This window comes from Epinephelus fuscoguttatus, linkage group LG14, assembly GCF_011397635.1.
Source record: "Epinephelus fuscoguttatus linkage group LG14, E.fuscoguttatus.final_Chr_v1".
Taxonomy (NCBI): domain Eukaryota; kingdom Metazoa; phylum Chordata; class Actinopteri; order Perciformes; family Serranidae; genus Epinephelus; species Epinephelus fuscoguttatus.
The window spans coordinates 19,415,136-19,433,750 of record NC_064765.1 but is presented as its reverse complement, the minus strand read 5'-3'; the positions used below and the strand labels follow the sequence as shown (position 1 = coordinate 19,433,750).

The following is an 18,615-nucleotide window of genomic DNA, read 5'->3' as shown; positions in this document are numbered from 1 at the left end:
GTGTTAAATAGTGCAATTACTTTAATTATATGTGCACGCTTGATATTAAAGTTTTAAGATTTGCATTAGTTGAGCGTTGCTGTGACAATGTTAAAAGAAAACACGTCAGAGCATAGCTGTAAATTTCACCTTTCAATTCTTAGAAACAACATTTAGTTCTTTAAAAAAATAAATGACATACTGGTTTCACAGCAGCAAAAGTCACTCTTAAGTGCGGTGTTGAGAGCCTCAGTCAATGCCTTCTTAGTCAGAGATAATCTATATGATTAGATCTTACTATTTCAGGCTTGTGGTCATTTAGGAGTCTTACCTAAAGTCCTTTGGTTGCGACTTTAAAGCTGTTAAATCAATCGGGTGAGATTTACACTGAACAATACAATGCTGCAGAGGCTGGCATTCACATTGATCTCATTGTACAGCATTGTGCATAATAATACAACACTGCTGTATAAGGATTTTTTCAGCAAAGAGGTTGCAAGTGACAAAACAGACAATACAAATGGATCCCACTTCCTTCTTTTCCAGTAGACTTTCAGGGTTGTATCCCTCTCACAGCTCTGTTATCAGGCTCCCTGTGTTTGTGGAAAGGTAAAGCAGACAGCTAACATTTACTGTGGGTCTGTGCACTCACACTTGGTCCTCACCTTGTCTGTGAGCTCTTGTGTGATGTCATCATACTGTGCTACCTCCGGGTCCCTGAGCAGCTTGCTGTACGCCGGGTCCACAATGGTGACTCTGAACTCGATAATGTACTCCTCGTAGTTCTCTTTAATCATGTTGGGGTTTTCTTCAAGCTGACGAAAAAGCCAAATTATGTTGTTTGACTATAGTGCCACCATTAGATACACTTTTAAATATTCAGAACAGTAAAATACAATTCTGAAACTTTGTAGGTCAACTTACTGCGTCAGCCTCGGTTGGTAGCAGAATCAGTGGGGGCGTCCAGGTGCCTGAGACAAACAGGAACTCACCAGTTAATATATGATGTTATGAAGATGTATTGATAGCTGCTATGTTTCTAAAGAAATTCAGATGCTTTCATTGAACAGTGTGGGTGCTGTAGTGTTCAACTCACAATCCCTTTCCGGCCCTGGGGTTTCAGGGATAACTCTGGAAACAAAATAACATGTTTTTAAAAAATTGGTTACACGACAATGAACATTAACTAGAGTTTGTTAAGATAAGCCTCATGCTTTAAGGTCTAGTGTGCATGATCTAGAGGTGAGGTTGCAGATTGGAGCAAACTGAAACTTCTCCTGTGGGCCAAACATTTTGGAGAACTACATTAGATGACAAGCAAATGTGAATGGCCCTATCTAGAGCCAGTGTTTAGTTTGTCCATTCTCTGCTACTGTAGAAACAACATGGCAGACTCTGTGGAAAAGGACCCGCTCACTATGTAGATATAAATAGCTCAATCTAAGGTAATGAAAACACAACGATTCTTATTTTAAGGTTATTATAAACTGATGAAAAACAGTTATGAATATTACATCCATTTCTGCCAACATATCCCCCTAAATCCTACACACTGGACCTTTAAAACCATTTTGCATAACACCCTGAATATTCATTTTTCTGGCTGGGGTGCTAAAGGTTAAGTTGACTCCAACTCTTTTGAACATTTTGAGCAGAGGTGTTAATAGCTCCTCTGATGCTTACTGAAATTGCCTCTCTGGAAATGAAAGCACTGATAATTATTTATCAATTATTTACCACTTATGCACTGTTGAAACTGACTTTTTTTCTTATGAACATTTTTTTTTTTTGTCTAAAAGCACATTATAAAACAGGAAACTCACATTTACCACAAAACTTGAGAAAGAAGTTCACACATACCCTTCAATTTCAGCTTGCTCGGCTACTCTCTGGAAATAAGAAGCAAGATATTAACACAGACTTACACTAGAGATTGACAGTATAACAGTATGAATATATAAAAGCCATAAATTTGGACTTCTCTATGAAGGTATTTCAGCTGCAAACTCACTCTGGCCACCATGTCTAGGTGCTCCTGAGAGCTGCTGAAGTTCTGGGCCAAGTCGTCCATGCAGAGGTTTTCATGTTGGCAGGTGTAGAGCCAGGCTCTGTACTCCTCTGAGTTTGGGACTCTGTCCAAGAAGATCCGAAACGCTTCCCAGATTGCTTCCTGACAAACTGAGGACATGTAGGGTCATTTTGTGGATGTGTTCTTTTGACTTTTCTCAGAAATCATAACAAGAAAACACACCAACCTCACAGGTGAGTATAATTATGTTAAAAATAGACATGGCATTATATATATCTGCAATATGGGCAGACAGGGTGGAAGCTACAGCACAGGGAAATCAAATGACTGAGGATAAAGAGGATTGTTGGTATTGATCTTGGCATCTCTGCATGTGGGGAGTTTGCTTTGATTTAGGGATTTATCTACAAGATTATTATCTCCCTCAGACAAACACTGCAGCTTCACATAGGAATACTCAGCACATTACACCGTACAATGCCACAGTGCTATAATAAATCACATAACATATTGAACATGATATAATTGGGACAGCGCAAAAAGGTAGGAATGCCTTTTCAGTAAATGTCAAACCACGTATTCAAGTCTTTGCATGTCCATGACATTTTTGTTAATATGAAAACCATGAGCACAAAGACACCCTGAAGCCACAGTATGTTTTATCTGCCACTGTGGGGGAAACAAGCTCCACAGTGTCCAATATCTTGATGCCTGTGGGAAATTTATTCTCTGACAAACTCATTTCTGGAGCGAAGCGATTACCTCCAATACACCGAATTAATCTGCCTCATTTCCACATCGTACGCCACGGCAGCTGTTGTGGAACAATTTGTATTACTCTGCCATTGTAACAGCCAAGGTGGCAATCTCTGCCTCCTAAATCATCCACAATTCATCTCTCTTGGACAAAGAATATTTGCATATAACTTCATTATATCAAGTGCTTCAGTGTGTGTGTATCCCTACAGTGAGGAAAACAGCTTCAGCGCATCGCTTTGTGGCATCGTGTCAGCCTCACTAGGCTCTAAACAATTGAGACAAATAACAAACATCTACAGTGTATTAAGCTATGCATGTGTATGTACATTAATTAATACGATTTAGAGAATCATACACATTTGAGAGGATTAGAATATCTTTAATCATCTTTGCTAAAAGAAACATGCACAAAAACATCAAAGCAGACAGCTGTTTACCCAACTGTTTGCCTAAGAGCTTTATTCTCATCTGACACAGAGTCAATGTTTTAGGAAAGGCTTATTAATTTCACTGTAAGGTGTTGCATAAAAGTTAAACTTAAAAAAGTCTATCTACGGTATAAGCTCACATCAAAGTCTCACAGTTTACCTCTGAGCTTGTAATAGGCCCGATGGCTGCCGATGACTGCTTTCATCGTCTCCTGGGGACACACTTTGACCCCCGTGGTGAGGAGCGCCGACCTCTTTGTCCGATGGCCGTCCTGCTCTGCCCTGACATTTGTGGCATGTCTGATCGGTCGGGAGGCTTCTAGGAAGTGTCGGTACTTCACATCCCTGAGTCCAGAAAAACCGTGGTCATGAAGGTCTGCAAGAGCAGTCAGTGAAGTTGGAAGTTTAGGAAGAGATATAATTTTTCTTTCCAGTAGCACATGAAGCATTCCTACATTAAGGTGAATGATTTGCCTTAGGTAGGAGTTTGTTTCTGTGGCAAATGCAATATTAACAGCTTCACAATGTAATTACTTGTTATATAAATGATGCAAACACAAAATAATGTTGCCATTAATTAAAAACATGTTGCCTTTGCCTTTACAGATGAAAAAAAGCAAATACTATTTGCTGGCAACAAAACTAGGTTTGCATTATCACAAGCAAAGCAAGAGATGTTTGAAAGAGGCACAAAATCAGTATAATTGTCACAGGATGTAATACTTATCCCGTGAAAACAGCAACAACCCTGATGATGTCACAATAATGCCATTAGTTATTTCATCCTGGGCTTTAGACCTATTAAATATTAGCCGAAAGCTTGTCTTGGCATGGGCATAGTGGGTATAATGAGAGACAGGGAGGAGCAAGGATTATAAATCGAACACCCTCAGATAAGGGTGCTCTGATCAATCAGCCACCAGTCATTACCAATTGACAGTCGTTCTTAATAGTTTGAAGGCTGATCAGATGACACAAACACACAAGGCAGTTTCTCTAAGCACCACTAAAATAGCTTCACTGGTCTGATTGGTCTCACAAACTGAAGCTCACACTGTTACATTCATGGTTTACTGATAACCTGACGACCAGCTCACCTGCCTGTCCTGAATGCAGACACACAAGTCTTTCTCTCCTCGCTTACCACACGCACACACACACTGCAATGAATGCTTCTGTAGAAGCTGCGATACACTCTGCTGTTTTCTGACGGTGTTTACATTTAGCTTTGTTTAGTCTTGTATTATATCCACACAACTGACATGGCATCTTCATGTATACAAGCTCTTTCTCGTCTGCATTTCTCCAAAAATACAGAATTTCTCCAGTCATGGAAACTGCTGAAAAAGGAAACCCTTTACCAAAAGAGATTAAATTGTAAGTAAAACACAAATGACTGATTAGACTGCAGCCATGATGCCTCGGCCCAGTGAGGTCAGAGAGTCTGAGATGAAGACGAACTTTCCACAGTTGTTTTAATTTGTTAAAAGATGGTCAAAATCTTTTAAAATTCCAGACTGCTGCTTGGTGGTGTTGTTTGTGCCAATATGAACAATAACATTATGGACATGGGAATATTTGCTAACCAGAGACAGGATCTGTGGGACTTTAGCACGGGGTATGCAATGGGTCACTGCAGTTTTGGATTTAATATGTCTTATGATGGAATCACAAATGACGAGAGATGTAGGAGTGTGCAGTGAAGGCTTGTAGCAATAAGATAAGGTCACAGCCTAAGGAGCTGCGTGTCCATCACTTGGTTTTGAGGGAATGACAGCCAGCTTCAATCAGATTGACGGACCAGTCGGATTGACTAGTCCCAAGGACTAGTTGGGACGGAGGTTTTCTGTCAGCAGGGAGAAGTCCTGTTCATCCAGAATGTTGAACCAGTTGGGGAGCTGAAGCTCACAGGGAGAAGAAGGAAGCAGGGGTAATATCTTCCCCTTGCTATTCCGATGTACGATGGACCAAGGCTCTTGTTGAAAATGGAGCTGTGGATTTTTGGATTTGATGTGGCCTTAGCCTTTTTCTTTGGTTTAGCTCCCTGCTGTAGCCAGGGATCCTCCATGTTGGATTGAGCAGCCAGGATATTGGAGTCTAGCTCGGCCTCAGCAGCAGCGATGGGAGCAGCACCCACTGTAACCAAGGAGTCTGGGAAAAGTTTGTAAAGATTGGAGATATATTCTTTCAACTTGGCAATGGTTTTGGTCAGATGAAGGCAGCGATCACACCTGGATTGAGAGGTGAGTGATGGCATGCTGGAATCAGACGATAACTAGGGAAACAGAGAAAGCGGCTACAGCAGTAAAGGCCTAGTGAGTGTTGAAGCTCAGACAGCTACTCCCGGTTTAGCTAATTTGCAGAGACAAAGTGTAAAAACTTATATGGGAGTTCACAGCGTTATCTTAGCTTTGATAGAGATAAAAGCAGGTTAAGGTCCTCCAAGGCATCAAACTTACTAGCACGGGCCCAAATACTGGGCCCACTGAGATAAATGACAATCTGGCAGGGTTTTAGTGATGGTGTCCGGCAGGCACAGATGTTGTCGATCACTTGGTTTACTTCAGAACCAAGCATCCAAATGCTAAAATCTAACTGGTTAAAACATTTAGGTAAAAAATGACAAGGATCTAAAAAGTGCATGGTAACATTATGGCTTAAAACTGGATAAAATGTCAATTTGCACTTTCAGGTGGATTAACAAAATGCAGATGCATGCACACCAACTCTAGGGGTGAGAGATTGCAGAGTTCAACACACACAAGAATAGGTTACTTGTATCTGCGTTCTACTTGTTAATAGTGTATCAATAGTTTTTACAAGCAATATTAGAGTCATAATATTAAGATTATTTTTACAACATTTTTGCCTTTATTAGAACGGACAGGATGAGCATGAGGGGGGAAGAGAGGGGTCAACATGCAGCAAAGGGCCACAGGTTGGAATTGAGCCCACGGCTACTGTGGCAATGACATAGCCTTTGAACATGGGGCACCTGCTCTACCAGGTGAGCTACTGGGCGTCCCACACATGCAGGAGTGATTGTAACAGCATATGGGGCATGGGAGAATTTTATTAAATGTAGTTAACAAACATTTACAAACGTGTCTAAAACTGTTTTTTAGGGCGGAATTCTGGAAACTCTGGAAACTGGAATTCCCTTGAAATGCCCATGTTTGGTAGTCTTATAATGTGTACGCAGGTATCAGGCAGATAACACTAACAACCACTGAGGAGTACTTGATTTGACAGATACTTAATCCAACAAGTTACCTAATGGCATCAGCCCTCTTACTGTAAGTTAACTGCTGCTTGCCCTGCCATTGGTCATAAATAGCATCTGGCTTTGCAGTGAAAAGTATTTTAAACACAGAGGGTCCCGGAGAGTCAATAAATCCTTTGCATGTGTAATTTTTGTGTCCCTCTAAGGTGCAATGTTGTATTTGAGCTTTTGAATTCACTGTAGTGTAAAAACGTTTTGGGCCTGAGGCTTTCAGGAGCTGGTTTGTGACTGGAACATTGTCATTTCAAATGCTGGCAAAGTGCACAGATGTGTGGCGAAAGCAAATGAGTAACACTCGCTTCTCCCTGAGGAATGGTTGCTGAGATGCCCTTGGGCGACCTGACCCCACATGGCTTCACTGAAGCTGCTCAGTGGCCAGCAGTGTGCTGGGCAGCGTCCAGGTGTGAATGTGTAGAAATGCACGCATGAGGATTACAGTTGAAAAGGGATGTGCGTGCACAGCAAACCTTAAAGAGATTAAAATGAGGTGCAGGTGGATACCCAGCTGATTTTACAAAAACAATTTGGTTGCATAAAAACATTCAAACAGTAACAGACACACAGACACAGGACTTTTCCATAAAGTATAACACTGAGATGCTGCACACACTGAGAAGAAGTGCCCTAATTTTCTGATCACCTTAGTAAAGAAAACAAGCTCAGCCACCCCGGTGAGGCATTACAGGAGGGTAATTCCACACCACAACACAAGCCGGTGTGCCAGTCAACGCTCTCCAACACAGTCACACCATTGAACAAAGCTATTTTAGAAGAAAGGAACTCATTGTGATGCCAGGTGGCAAACCTCAGAAGACTTTCTAAGACAATAAGCCAGGATTTATGAGCCCCAAAAACAGACTTAGGTCATCGGACCCAAATAATAGACTGTGCCTCCTCTGGATTAGGGAGGAGAATGAAGGTAACAGAGAAATGAAAAGAGCAACTGAGTGTAAACAATATAATCACTGATATACCGGCATCAGACACAGAGCTTTAAGTTGGCGATGGTGCATTTTTGTGAAGATAAACATGACAACAGGACAATCTCATGCATTAATACACATCTCCATGACAGCCATTAAGTTGTGTTAACTATAGCATAATCATGTCCAGCATGGTGAACACTGGACCACAAGCAGATGAAGAACAATACAGGTAGAGTCCAGAGATTCAGAAGCTCTACAGCTGTGTGTTGTCTCATTTTCCAAGAGTTGACACAACATCATAAACATGTGTAAAAGCTTATGCAACACATAAGCCCTGCAACATTAACTAATATATAGAGGGTTTTTTTTTTTTTTTTTTTTAACTAATAATGAAATCAATAATTTGTTATGGTCATAATAATGACGATATTAAAAATACTAACAGTAATTGTGAAAAAGATATGCTGGAATTTCAATAATTACTACAGTTTAAAGAGATTTATTTTCAGAGTTTGTTTGTGTCGCTGTATTTGTTTTGAGATGTTGCATGTTGTTGTACTAACTCAGTGCTGAAACATGGAAACATCATAGAGGGATGAAGTCTCTCCCTTTTGGTGATCCACCATGGGACCTTAGGTTTGTAAAAAAAAATAGGTGTGATAGTTGAAAGCGACAGACAAATTATTTTCAGATCCCGTTATGACTTTGCCATGAATTACACATGTGATGTTTGTCAATTCAAAACATAATTTTGTAAGTCAAGACAGTCGCAGTTTTCCCTGAAACTGTTGAAGTAGACTACATGTCACGTAAGTGAAGTCAGTAGTTTCTTTCTCACTGAAGCTACAATGCCTGTGTGGTTCTTATGGGAATGCACTAACTCCAGCAACACGTCTTATTCGTTCTTCTATTATCAGCTGATAAAAAGACCAGGGAGGTGTCACTGGATTAAGCACATCAGGTCAGATAAGGTTACATTTGTGTGTGGGAAATAGCTAAGTCACCTAGCTAGCTAACTAGCTGGTGTTGGCGAAGTATAAACCGTTTCAAACTAGACATAGGTCCAAGTGTTAATCCTATTGGAATGTTGTTGATGCAGTAGATGACAAGCAAATTATTACAGACGGAAGGGTCATCAGGGGCAGCATTTGAATTTTGCATTGGTGCAAGGCTTGGGTGCCACCACTATTGAAGTTAATGGGTCAGGCATGTCAAGTCCCACTACGACCAAAACCTTTGACTGGAAAATGTTTCCACTGAATACAAAACCACACATTACCTAAAGTTGATTGATGTTTTTTTTTTTTTTTAACTATATATGCTCATTCGTTTTCCTTGATATTGGTGTCAGATTACATGATTTGTCATCAGATGACAGGAAGTAAACAAGACCATATCTGTTGCCCTAGCAACAATATGGCAATGAAGCAGGCTATATTGTGCGAGCCAAGAGATGTAATTCACTGAGCGGTTTCACACTAAACAAACTTGTACGACAACAAACCACTCGTGAAATTCATGTGTAATTTATGGCACAATTCAAACATGATCAAAAAATGATCTGTCTCTAATCAATGACTACTGCACAAATCTTTTTCTGAAATGTCCTGTGGGGGAAACAGAAAGGAAAAACGAGGAATTGTGCCTCTCTATGGTATCGCTCATACATTGTGATGTCATAATATCATTGTCACTTGAATATGTGTTGTGGTGGAATAGCTGGGAATGCTAACAAACATGCAAACTACTTCTGTGAAATTTGTAATTGATTTTGTTGAGACGGACAGAGATGCACGTTCACTCTTATAAAATATTATAGGTCAGGTTTGTGGTGGTTGTTGCATCACATTGTGTCCACCTACTTTAAGCTGTAGTAGGAATGTGCATGCCTGCTGTGCTACTGGCCTTTATTCGGGAATTAGAATTAAAGAGCTGAAAAAGGGCCCCAAACACAGGCATTCATTGATGTTTTGCTTGACATGAGTGGTGGAGAAAGACAAGTATAAAATGTGTTAATCAGTGTATTACACCTAAATAACAACCTCTACAAAGAACAATATTGTTTTCTCAAATCCAAACTTGGCCCAACACCAAGAACACGCAAAGAATGTGTGGGCATTGACATTACAGCCTGTAGCTTTGTGGGCAAATATCCCCCAGTTTAGTGTCTGTCAGGCAGACCCATTCACCCGACAAACCTTCCACTTCCATTCCAGCAGGTCAGAAGGCAGCCTGAAATTTAGCCAAATCATGCGTGCCTCCATTAATAGTCACGCCAGCGAGACAACCTTTTAAATGGGTTTTTGGAAATCGGTAAGCTTGAAGCCTGACTTGCACATGCAGAGACACGAGGGCCTGAGCGAGAGGAGGCAGTGTTTGAGCGGGCCTTAATGCCTGGTGCAGCCACAAAAAGGCCTCGCAGCAGAATTACAAGCCAGAAAAGATTAGCGTCCTGCGACACTGGGAACAGAATGGCTTTTGTTTCCTTCAGGATAATGAGCTCGCCCGGGCACATCAAACTGAACAAGACAACCAGTGCAGTCGCAAATGTTATCACTGGTGAAGTGATGCTATCTTTCTCAGTGAACATCTATTATGTCTCTGCCCGTTTAATTCATGGTGAATATTCATGACCTCAAAAGTGGTTTGCTGACTGCTTGACATTTTTTCTTTAAAAAAAATCAAAGATCTAAGTGAGCATGAGCAAACAATTTGTAATTTGCAGAGAGAAATCTTCAAACTGCAGAGTCACGCACAATTTTAACTGGAAAACCTCGTTGCCCTTGAAGTGGATTGCCCGTTCTTTAAGTCTCGCCATGCAATCAAACCTCATTGACAGAAAACCTGCAGGAAGGTCTTCACAGCAAATAATTATTTGTCAGTAACTAAACATAAAGTGACCTTTTTCCAAAGTTTGGTCCTTCTTGAGGCAAGTGTATAAAAAAGGTGTGTAGAAATATATCACTACTTTATTGACAGAATTACATCTGCCCTTGCTACAAGTGCAGCCTCAAAGAGGTAGATTGTTCAAACTTGCAAATATGCAACTACTGAAACCTTCTGTGTGAAAACAAACATCTCGTTCTCCAATCATAATATAAAAGGCAATTACTGGGTGAAAAATCTCAACTATGTTGACAGAAATCCAGTCTCCCACAGGATTCTTACCTTTGATTCGACTTGCTTGGAGGGTAAACAGACACAAAGTGAGGAAAAGTCCTGACTTCAAAAGCATGATGGGCTAATTTATGTGGTCTTCAAGCCCAGAGTTGTCATTTGTAAAGAGGCTGTTGCAAGCAACAATAAAATCCACAATCTCTTTGTCACGAGTCCATAAGCAGAGGGTGCAACAGTGTCCTCATCTGTGCTGACAAGGTCTTCAGCTTGTGCCAAAAGAGGGTGTCCAGTCCACTCTTATCTGTGCTCCAGCTCAGTTCTTCAGCAGCAGTTAGTTCCTGGATGCTGTTGGATCCCTGTAGACAAGTGAGGTGGCTACATGGGTGGATGAGCAAAGGGAGCGAGGGAGGGAGGAGAGAGGTAGAGGAAGGAGAGACGGTGAACGGGTGGAATTTTGGCTCAGGAGGTTTCCTTCTACGCTGTCAGTGTGACAAGAGTGACGAGGTTAAAAAAGCAGGCTCTGTTTTGAGTCTAATCTCTTTACCTTCTTCTTGCTGCTTGTAATCCGTGCGGGGCCACGTGGCCGCCCGGCCTCATCCTGTTAGCCACCTTCTGGACCCTCATCTGTCAGCTGCACAAACTTGGGGATCGGCCAGCCAGCCTAGATCAGATAACTACTTCCTACAGTCGCCCCAAAGTTGATCACTGACACCCAGACTCTGTGTGTTCTTATCCGCCTCTATGTGTCACTGTTTGAATGTTCTAACTCATCCTCTTCTTGCTCTCAGTTTGGATTCCTCCTTCCTGGGTGCTCACAGCAAATCCCTGCCTCCCAGGCCAGCAATTTTGGGTGCCAAGTGAGGTCAGGGTTGCAGTGTTGTTCTGTGCTATTCACCCAGCTACCAAAAACAATGTGTCTAATTCCTATTTGAGCTGCACAGCCAAGTTCAGGCCTCTCTTCTGACTGTAAGGGCAGTGTCTACATGTAACCCTGCCCCCTTTCCCCTGTGTTTTGGCTGTTGTAGATGCACCTGATTGATCCTCCTCCTCCGCTATTTGCACGGTTTTCTGTGAAATGGAGGAAAAATTCACCCACCTCCACTTCCTGAGGTGTCTTTTTGATGCTCACTTATTCCCTATTTCTCTCATCCAAAGGTATTTGACTTTGCAGAAAAAAGCAGGATCAGGAAAGTCTCTGGTCCTCTATATCGCCTCTCTTCTCTTTTAGTTTATTTTTTAGGTGCTGGAGGTGGTGGTGGTTGCAGATGGTGGAAGAAGTAAGCAGAGACAGTGAAGGCATGTGTGGCCTCTCCTGTTATGGCGTATCAGGGTGGGAAGGCCCCATGTTGTTAGTCTCCACCCTTGCCTCTTCCTGTGAAGAGGATTAGCTGCGCTTGTTGGTTGTTAACAATTTGCTGCAGTAAATAAGCCTCTTCAAGAGCAACATAATCCACCCAGGCTGCGTTCTGACACAGTAATCTGAACCTTTAACTAATGATTGTGGCTACATTGCAAGTGGCACATTTTGAAGCTGTATTATTCAATTTTTTGGCCACATGGAGACAAAAGCTATACTGGCTAACATTTTAGCAAACAAATGCCTATGTACACATCCAGATTATATGTTGGCTAGTTTTGCTGAATGGAGTTTTAACCTGTGATTTAGGGCCGGGCAACATAGTAGTACCATGTCTGAAGGCCCTGAAATGCCAAACCAACATCAAAGAACTTTTGCCGTAGATGGCTGCATTGCTTCACATTGCCTGTGTCTCAGCCCAAAAAGGGCATTTGAACACAATGCAAAGACTACAGCCAACGGCCAACTGGCAGGTACGTTCTACGCCTGCCTGAGAGGAAATAACTCTCCACACCAGCAGGTGGTAGTAGTCTGAATTCGTCATTTGAAAAGGGAAACCAGGAGACCAAGAGGACAGATTCAAGATGCTAGTTAGCTAAGTAGCACACTAACAACACAACCTGATGTTGAAAGAACAAAGAATGTTCACTGAGCACTAGTGAACAATAATGCAAATCATTAGGAAGCGTTCCTGCTAAAGAGCTCAGTGGCTACAAAAAAATAATCTTACCTCATATAACAAGTGTTTATCTCACATTCTCACTCACTTTGGCTGTTTGTTTGCTTCTCTCACATTCCACACTGCAAAATCTAGGGTGACAAACACTCACTGACAGCCTGACATTGACAAACAGCTGACTGTCAGCCTTGTGTGTCAGGGCTCTGTGACTTTGGATATATCAATAATATTGCATAAGTGTTGTCTTTTCCTGGTTTTACAGCCTGCATTACAGTAAAGTGATGTTATTTTCTGACCTCATTAGACTGTTCTAACTGTTCTATTATTTGTCTTTACCCACTTCCTAATTATATGTACATTACTGATGATTTCATATCCAAATATCTCATTGTGTAAATATGTTCCGAACGCACCAACCCTACAACAGCTTCAAAATATCAATTGAGATATTTTGTCAAAAACCTTGTGATATTTGATTTTCTCCCCATCATCCAGCCCCACTTTGAAGAGCTATTTTTATGTATACATGTCTGTTACATTAAAGAATTATTGTGTTAGTACATTACAAGCAAATTAACTTTTGCATGTTTTTGCACCTGAGCAGCTTTTCTATTGTTAATATACTCCTGCTGGGAAACTTATATTATTGTTAGTCTAAAAAATGTACCTTAAATGTGCCTTTAAAATCAGAAAGCCAATACATGCACCGAATCCAGGATTATATGGTAAATTTAAATGTATTTATAAATATTTTGTGTGATTCTGTGTTGATTACGAAGGGATACAATTTGCTTACCTTCTTAATGGTTTGTCAGTGGTCAGGGTATTTACTCTCCCGCAGTTGGTAGGATCTGGTAGAATACAGTTGATAGAAACTCCACAGTACCAGTATTAACCTTGATTTCATGATGCAAAATAGCTGTCAGAAAAAAAAACATTTATTGGGACAATAATCTCAGTTGACATGAGAGAAGTGATCACAATATAATCAATAGCATCAAATTTTCTTTTGATCAATCTATTGAGTTAATGCATGACTGACATTTTGCAAAAGCAGACAAACTCTGCTGAAGCACAGAAATAAATGTCTCTCTGCACTGGACGACAAGGTAACATCAGGTACAGACTGTTCTCATCACAGCACATTTGAGAAGATTATAAAACCATCTTCACATATATTTATAAACTGAAAGAGGCCACAGTACACCCACGCTGACATTTGTGAGGACTGTCTTTTTCAAGAGGACTCCTTTTCAAATTTACATACAAAAATTCTCCTCCCCAAGTAAATTAAACTAACTATTAAACTATATATGTATCAACAAAGTGTTGATTGCCGAGTCCTCACTTGCACTCTTTTGCATATGTTTTGCTGTTGTATAATCAATCAAACCTGACCTTTGCGGTATGTGACCCTGACCCATATCTTTCAGGATTAGAGTCAGGGTCACAGATCGGTCTTGGTCAAGCTTAAGTCATAGATTTTTGCTTCAGAGTGAGGATTAAGAAAAAACTTTGACATTCAGCCCTAAGCATTACTATCAAGTTTAAGCCTGAAATAACCTGACACTAATGCAACATCATTGTTGAATTTTAGCATCACTTATGCATAACAGCAGTCTAATCTTGTATCTGAGTCTTGTAGATTAATAATGCATTCTTAAATTCGCTGTATATTCACTTTGATATTTTTCCCAAAATAAACAAATCCTTGTCAGTCTCGACCAGAATCTTGCTCGGACAAGCTTGACCTTCTCCCACTGCCTGATGACTTGAATCATTGTCCAATTAGAGTGGTCCGTTTTAATTATGCAACAAAGGGAAAGTGGTACTTGCCATCTGTCAGAAGAGGTTATTTCATTAGGGACAGAGCCTAGGTGTCTCTGGTTGGCAGAGTCTGGCACAGCAAAAGACACCTCTGCTGTTATATCCACGATCTGTAGCTGCTAGATCGTGTTTGTGTGCAGTGGGGTTTTTAGGTGGGGCTACAACGACTTTAGACAGAATTACACATTTTACTAATTGATATTTTAAGCACAATTTCATTTTTCCCCACACACTTTACTTACCACAGGTGATATTCAGACTGGGAACATACCTGCTCTCGTCAAGGTGCTGCTCAGTTCCCTGTTTGTATGCGCTGTCAGTTTGAGCCCTCTTTACTGCTGCCTTCATGTTTAGTAATCCTCTCAGAAAGATGCTTGAGATCCTGAAAGGTTGCTCTTGACCAGGAACCATCCTCTCTGAATACAACACGAGGAGAAAAAAAAAATAGCAGTTAGCCCCTTTTTCACTGGAGAACCACTCCACATTAAATCTAAATATTTTTATCTGCACACTGATTTAATTAAAACCATATCCCACAGCTAGTGGGCATGAGGTTTGTTACTGTACCTCAGATTTTTCTTCAAAACTCAGACTTTCTTGTTTGTGCTGTAGAAAATATTCCACATTGCTCATGGTGACCTCTGTCATAGAAATACTAGTCCTGAATTAATGTGATGTTGGAATAATCGGAATTGACTCCATAAATGCATAAATACAGCAGACAAAAGTAAATGTTCAGGTGACGGTAAGAAACTTTTTATTAATTCATATATAATTGCATGTTAAATTTTTGCTCATATGTAATTTGTATTATGGTATTTTGTAACCAGTGGCTGTCTGTGTAGATTGTCCTACATAGTTAGAGAAGTTATTTATTAGCATCTGTCAGGTAAAGCAATATTTTAGTACTTTAAGAGGACACACTGGTGCAACAGCAAGTCTGGGACTAAATCACCTCATTATCATGTGTTCTTTAAATTCTCTGAGTAATAAAATCTAACACGTTTTGTAGCTACCGTGTCGTTTCCACACCGTGACTCAAAGCTCTTGAACACACCAAATTCAGAAAAACCAGAGCTGTTTAGATCAAATTTACGGCTGTGGGAAAAACCATTCCCCCAACTCAGAAAATGGGACCATCCGAGGCTGCATAATTATGCCAACTATGAGGCAATCATTGACTACAACAGCACTTGGCAAACAGTCAAGTTGCAGAGGGACAACAGACAATCAGTTCAAGTGGCATCAAAATTGTTAGCTTTTCTTGCCAAAGCCCTTGGGCATGCCCACAGTGTTACCCCACACTGGATGTACTTGTCATTGCCAGTGTGACTCTCAAGCCAAGTGATTTCAACTATAATTTTAAAACTATTATATTTACTGAGTTGTATTATAAGTAAGGGATAATGGACAAAGTGTCAGTTATAACTTTTTAATGGCTGACTTCGAGGCGTGAACCGTCTGCCTCAGGAAGGCCGTTAAAAAGAGCTAACGCTAATGGACACCTCCATGGACATTATCCCGCTGGTACCATGGTCACTTGCCAAAGAAATAAAAAGCAAGACTATTCATTCATATTTTTATGCTTTTTTGAAGTCAAAATCTAACAGTTTTAACTCAATTTTCTTGGTAACACCTGAAGGTTTACCTAATACCTGGAACAATCATTGCCGCCCCATTAAGTTCTTCTGCAATGGAAACATTATTCACCTCTCCACTTAATAGGACTAACCTTAGTTACGACCTAGCAACGGGAGATACTCTAGTCCGCCCTGTTATTAGCCAGAAAGCTAACGTTATGCTAGCAAGATTCAAAGTCAATAACATTGCATATAGTTGACAAACAGTAGATATAATTTGACAGTATGTTTCACAATAAGACCGGCTAGCTATCCAGCCGTGTCACTGTTAGCAAATCAATACCAAAATTTTCACGAACTGTCGGCAGAGTTAAATAGCTGTTGGGACGTTAGCTGCAGGTCAGAGGGGCGGTATAGTACCTGCAGGGTGTGTTGCTGTCTCCTTCCTGTGGTGTTCAGAGGATAAGACACTGAATGACTACTCTCAGCTGTTACCGTTTATGACAGAGAAAGAAAGAACGCATATCGTCTTAACCACCATATTATTGCAATTATGCTAAACTCACACCACACACTAACATTAACTACACACGGTAACGTCAACTAACGCTACAATAAGGTTAACGTTACCAGGTTAACGTCACTCCTCTTGTATATAATATTGTAGAGTAGATGTAGAAATGTAGATTTGTATGCAATTGGCTAACGTTACTAACATTATTTTAATACTTACCTATAAAGTTTGCCTCGAATTATGGAAGTTACCTTTGTTAGCAGCGGTTTGGCGAGTGCAGCGTTCAGTCAGGTTGCCGGTGTAGGTGGTCGTGCGCACTCCTCCATGACCCCGACCCCTACTCTAAAATTTGCATAGATTTGCATATCTGGCTCCAGAAATCCAAGATGGCGACGGCCGAAACGCCAAACTCGAGGCTTCACAACGGCAGTCCACAAACCACGTCCGTTATTTTTACAGTCTATGGTTGTAAATTAATTGTGAACACATTACAGATGCTGGTACTATTACGTAACCGGTGCATTAATTTGGAATAGTGAACAGACAGTTTCACCAGAGCTACTTACGTGGTGTCCATTATCAGTTTTAACGGACACCATTTTATTTCTAAGTTAGTCAGTACCACTAACACACTCAATTCTGCTGCCAGCAGGTGGGGACTCTACTGCTTGTGCAATTTTTTGTATTTATATATATAAAAAATTAAAAAACATGAATCTCTGTAAAGTCAGTAATTACCACTTTTGTGGTGATTTGTGATTGTGTTCTACAAATACATCAAAAATTCAAGCTGCCCTACTATTTAGATGCATCAAATTATTTCAATAAACTGTAAATATTAGTGGACAGACAGGTAGACAGAGCTAATTTAGTTCCTATAGCCTAACTATGACTGTAAATACCAAAATAAAGTTGTTGTTTTTTAATTTTGTTTGTAGATACTGTATTTTCCCCTGAAGACTGTATAAGATCTATATGTCTCAATTTTTTTTCAAGATAACATAAAAAAACCTCTGATATTATTTTCCAGTGCGGTTCCAACTTTTAACCTTCCCTTGGAAAGCTGAGAAAGACGAGTGCCTCAGGGCTACAGTCTAATATTAGAGTCATGTTTGTCGTGGCGCTCCTCTTTGGGAAAATCCACTCTGGGCTGATTATCGGTGTGATCCACTCTACTAGACCTGCAGCAGTGAAAGTGCCATTGCCAGTGTTCCTGTGCCAATGTGAACTCTGTGACCTATGGGCTACTGGAGTGGATGAGGATGTTTTCAGTCACCCATAATCTGTAATGAAGATCAGTTCATAAGTGTAGTAGCCTTGAGATTAATGCAGCTGAATTTGTGATGCCTTTGAACCTGTTAACACTAAAGAAGACACACTGCTATGTGGGCATGCAAAAGATCGAGTCTTGCTAAATGTATTCATTGATAACCATCAGGATGTGTGCAGTGGCAGTAACACATCTGAACTATGGATGCTGAAATACTTTTTCTGCTTTAAAAGAGTGGAAACTAAAATACTGTGTTTGAGGTCAGTAGGGAAAAAAATTCAATAATCTTGTATTGTCCTTCAGGAAGGTCAAGGTCATGCAGAGTAAGTGGATTGCGGGGATTCAATGCCTTGCTCAAGGAAACTTCACAAGAGCATTTGTTTTCATATCCGTCTTGTATTCAGATCCTCATGTTCAGGGCTGTAGATACCATTAAGGACACTGAGGTCATGCCCTCTGTGTTTTTGTGTCCTGGGTGACATTTGTTTGTTTTTACTTCCACATTGTCTATGTCCAGAGTCAGTATATCTAATTTTGACAATTGCTGCACTCACAAAGTCAATCAAAGAACCATTTGTTACTACCTACACAATAATTTCTTGAACTGAAACATAATTTGACAAACCCGCTCTCACAGAAATTCGTAAAATGACTGTGACCTTGTAACATTTTGTGGGGATGGCACGTATTGTGCTGAAATTACTTGCAAGCACCACACAAACAGTGCAAATGGAAAGTCAATTAGGATCCTTGGTTGCGGTGGACACACAGATTCCCTGGGTCATCAACATAAAACAATGGGCTTTGGTTAATGTTATGACCCCATAGATAGTATAGAGATGAAGAAAGTCCACATACAAAGGAGGT

At 40.5% G+C, this 18,615-nt stretch overlaps 1 protein-coding gene across 6 annotated transcripts in view; it reads right to left on the bottom strand.

The window, feature by feature from the left end:
* Nucleotides 1-17,076, bottom strand: part of impg1b (interphotoreceptor matrix proteoglycan 1b) — a 40,247-nt gene extending 23,171 nt beyond the window's left edge. For 2 of the 6 annotated variants that reach the window (XM_049596582.1, XM_049596583.1), the window contains exons 1-7: nt 10,573-10,805; nt 3,356-3,571; nt 1,991-2,157; nt 1,840-1,868; nt 1,076-1,110; nt 904-950; nt 645-794 (exon numbers count right to left, since the gene is read on the bottom strand). In XM_049596582.1, coding sequence (XP_049452539.1) covers nt 645-794; nt 904-950; nt 1,076-1,110; nt 1,840-1,868; nt 1,991-2,157; nt 3,356-3,571; nt 10,573-10,639 — 711 coding nt within the window. In that variant the 5' untranslated portion in view covers nt 10,640-10,805. Of the gene's footprint in view, nt 1-644; nt 795-903; nt 951-1,075; nt 1,111-1,839; nt 1,869-1,990; nt 2,158-3,355; nt 3,572-10,572; nt 10,806-13,353; nt 13,477-14,655; nt 14,801-16,384; nt 16,439-16,594; nt 16,605-16,697 lie in introns of those variants that run through there. The other 4 variants (XM_049596584.1, XM_049596585.1, XM_049596587.1 and 1 more) reach the window with 4 other exon arrangements.
* Between the last annotated feature and the right edge of the window lie 1,539 nt (nt 17,077-18,615).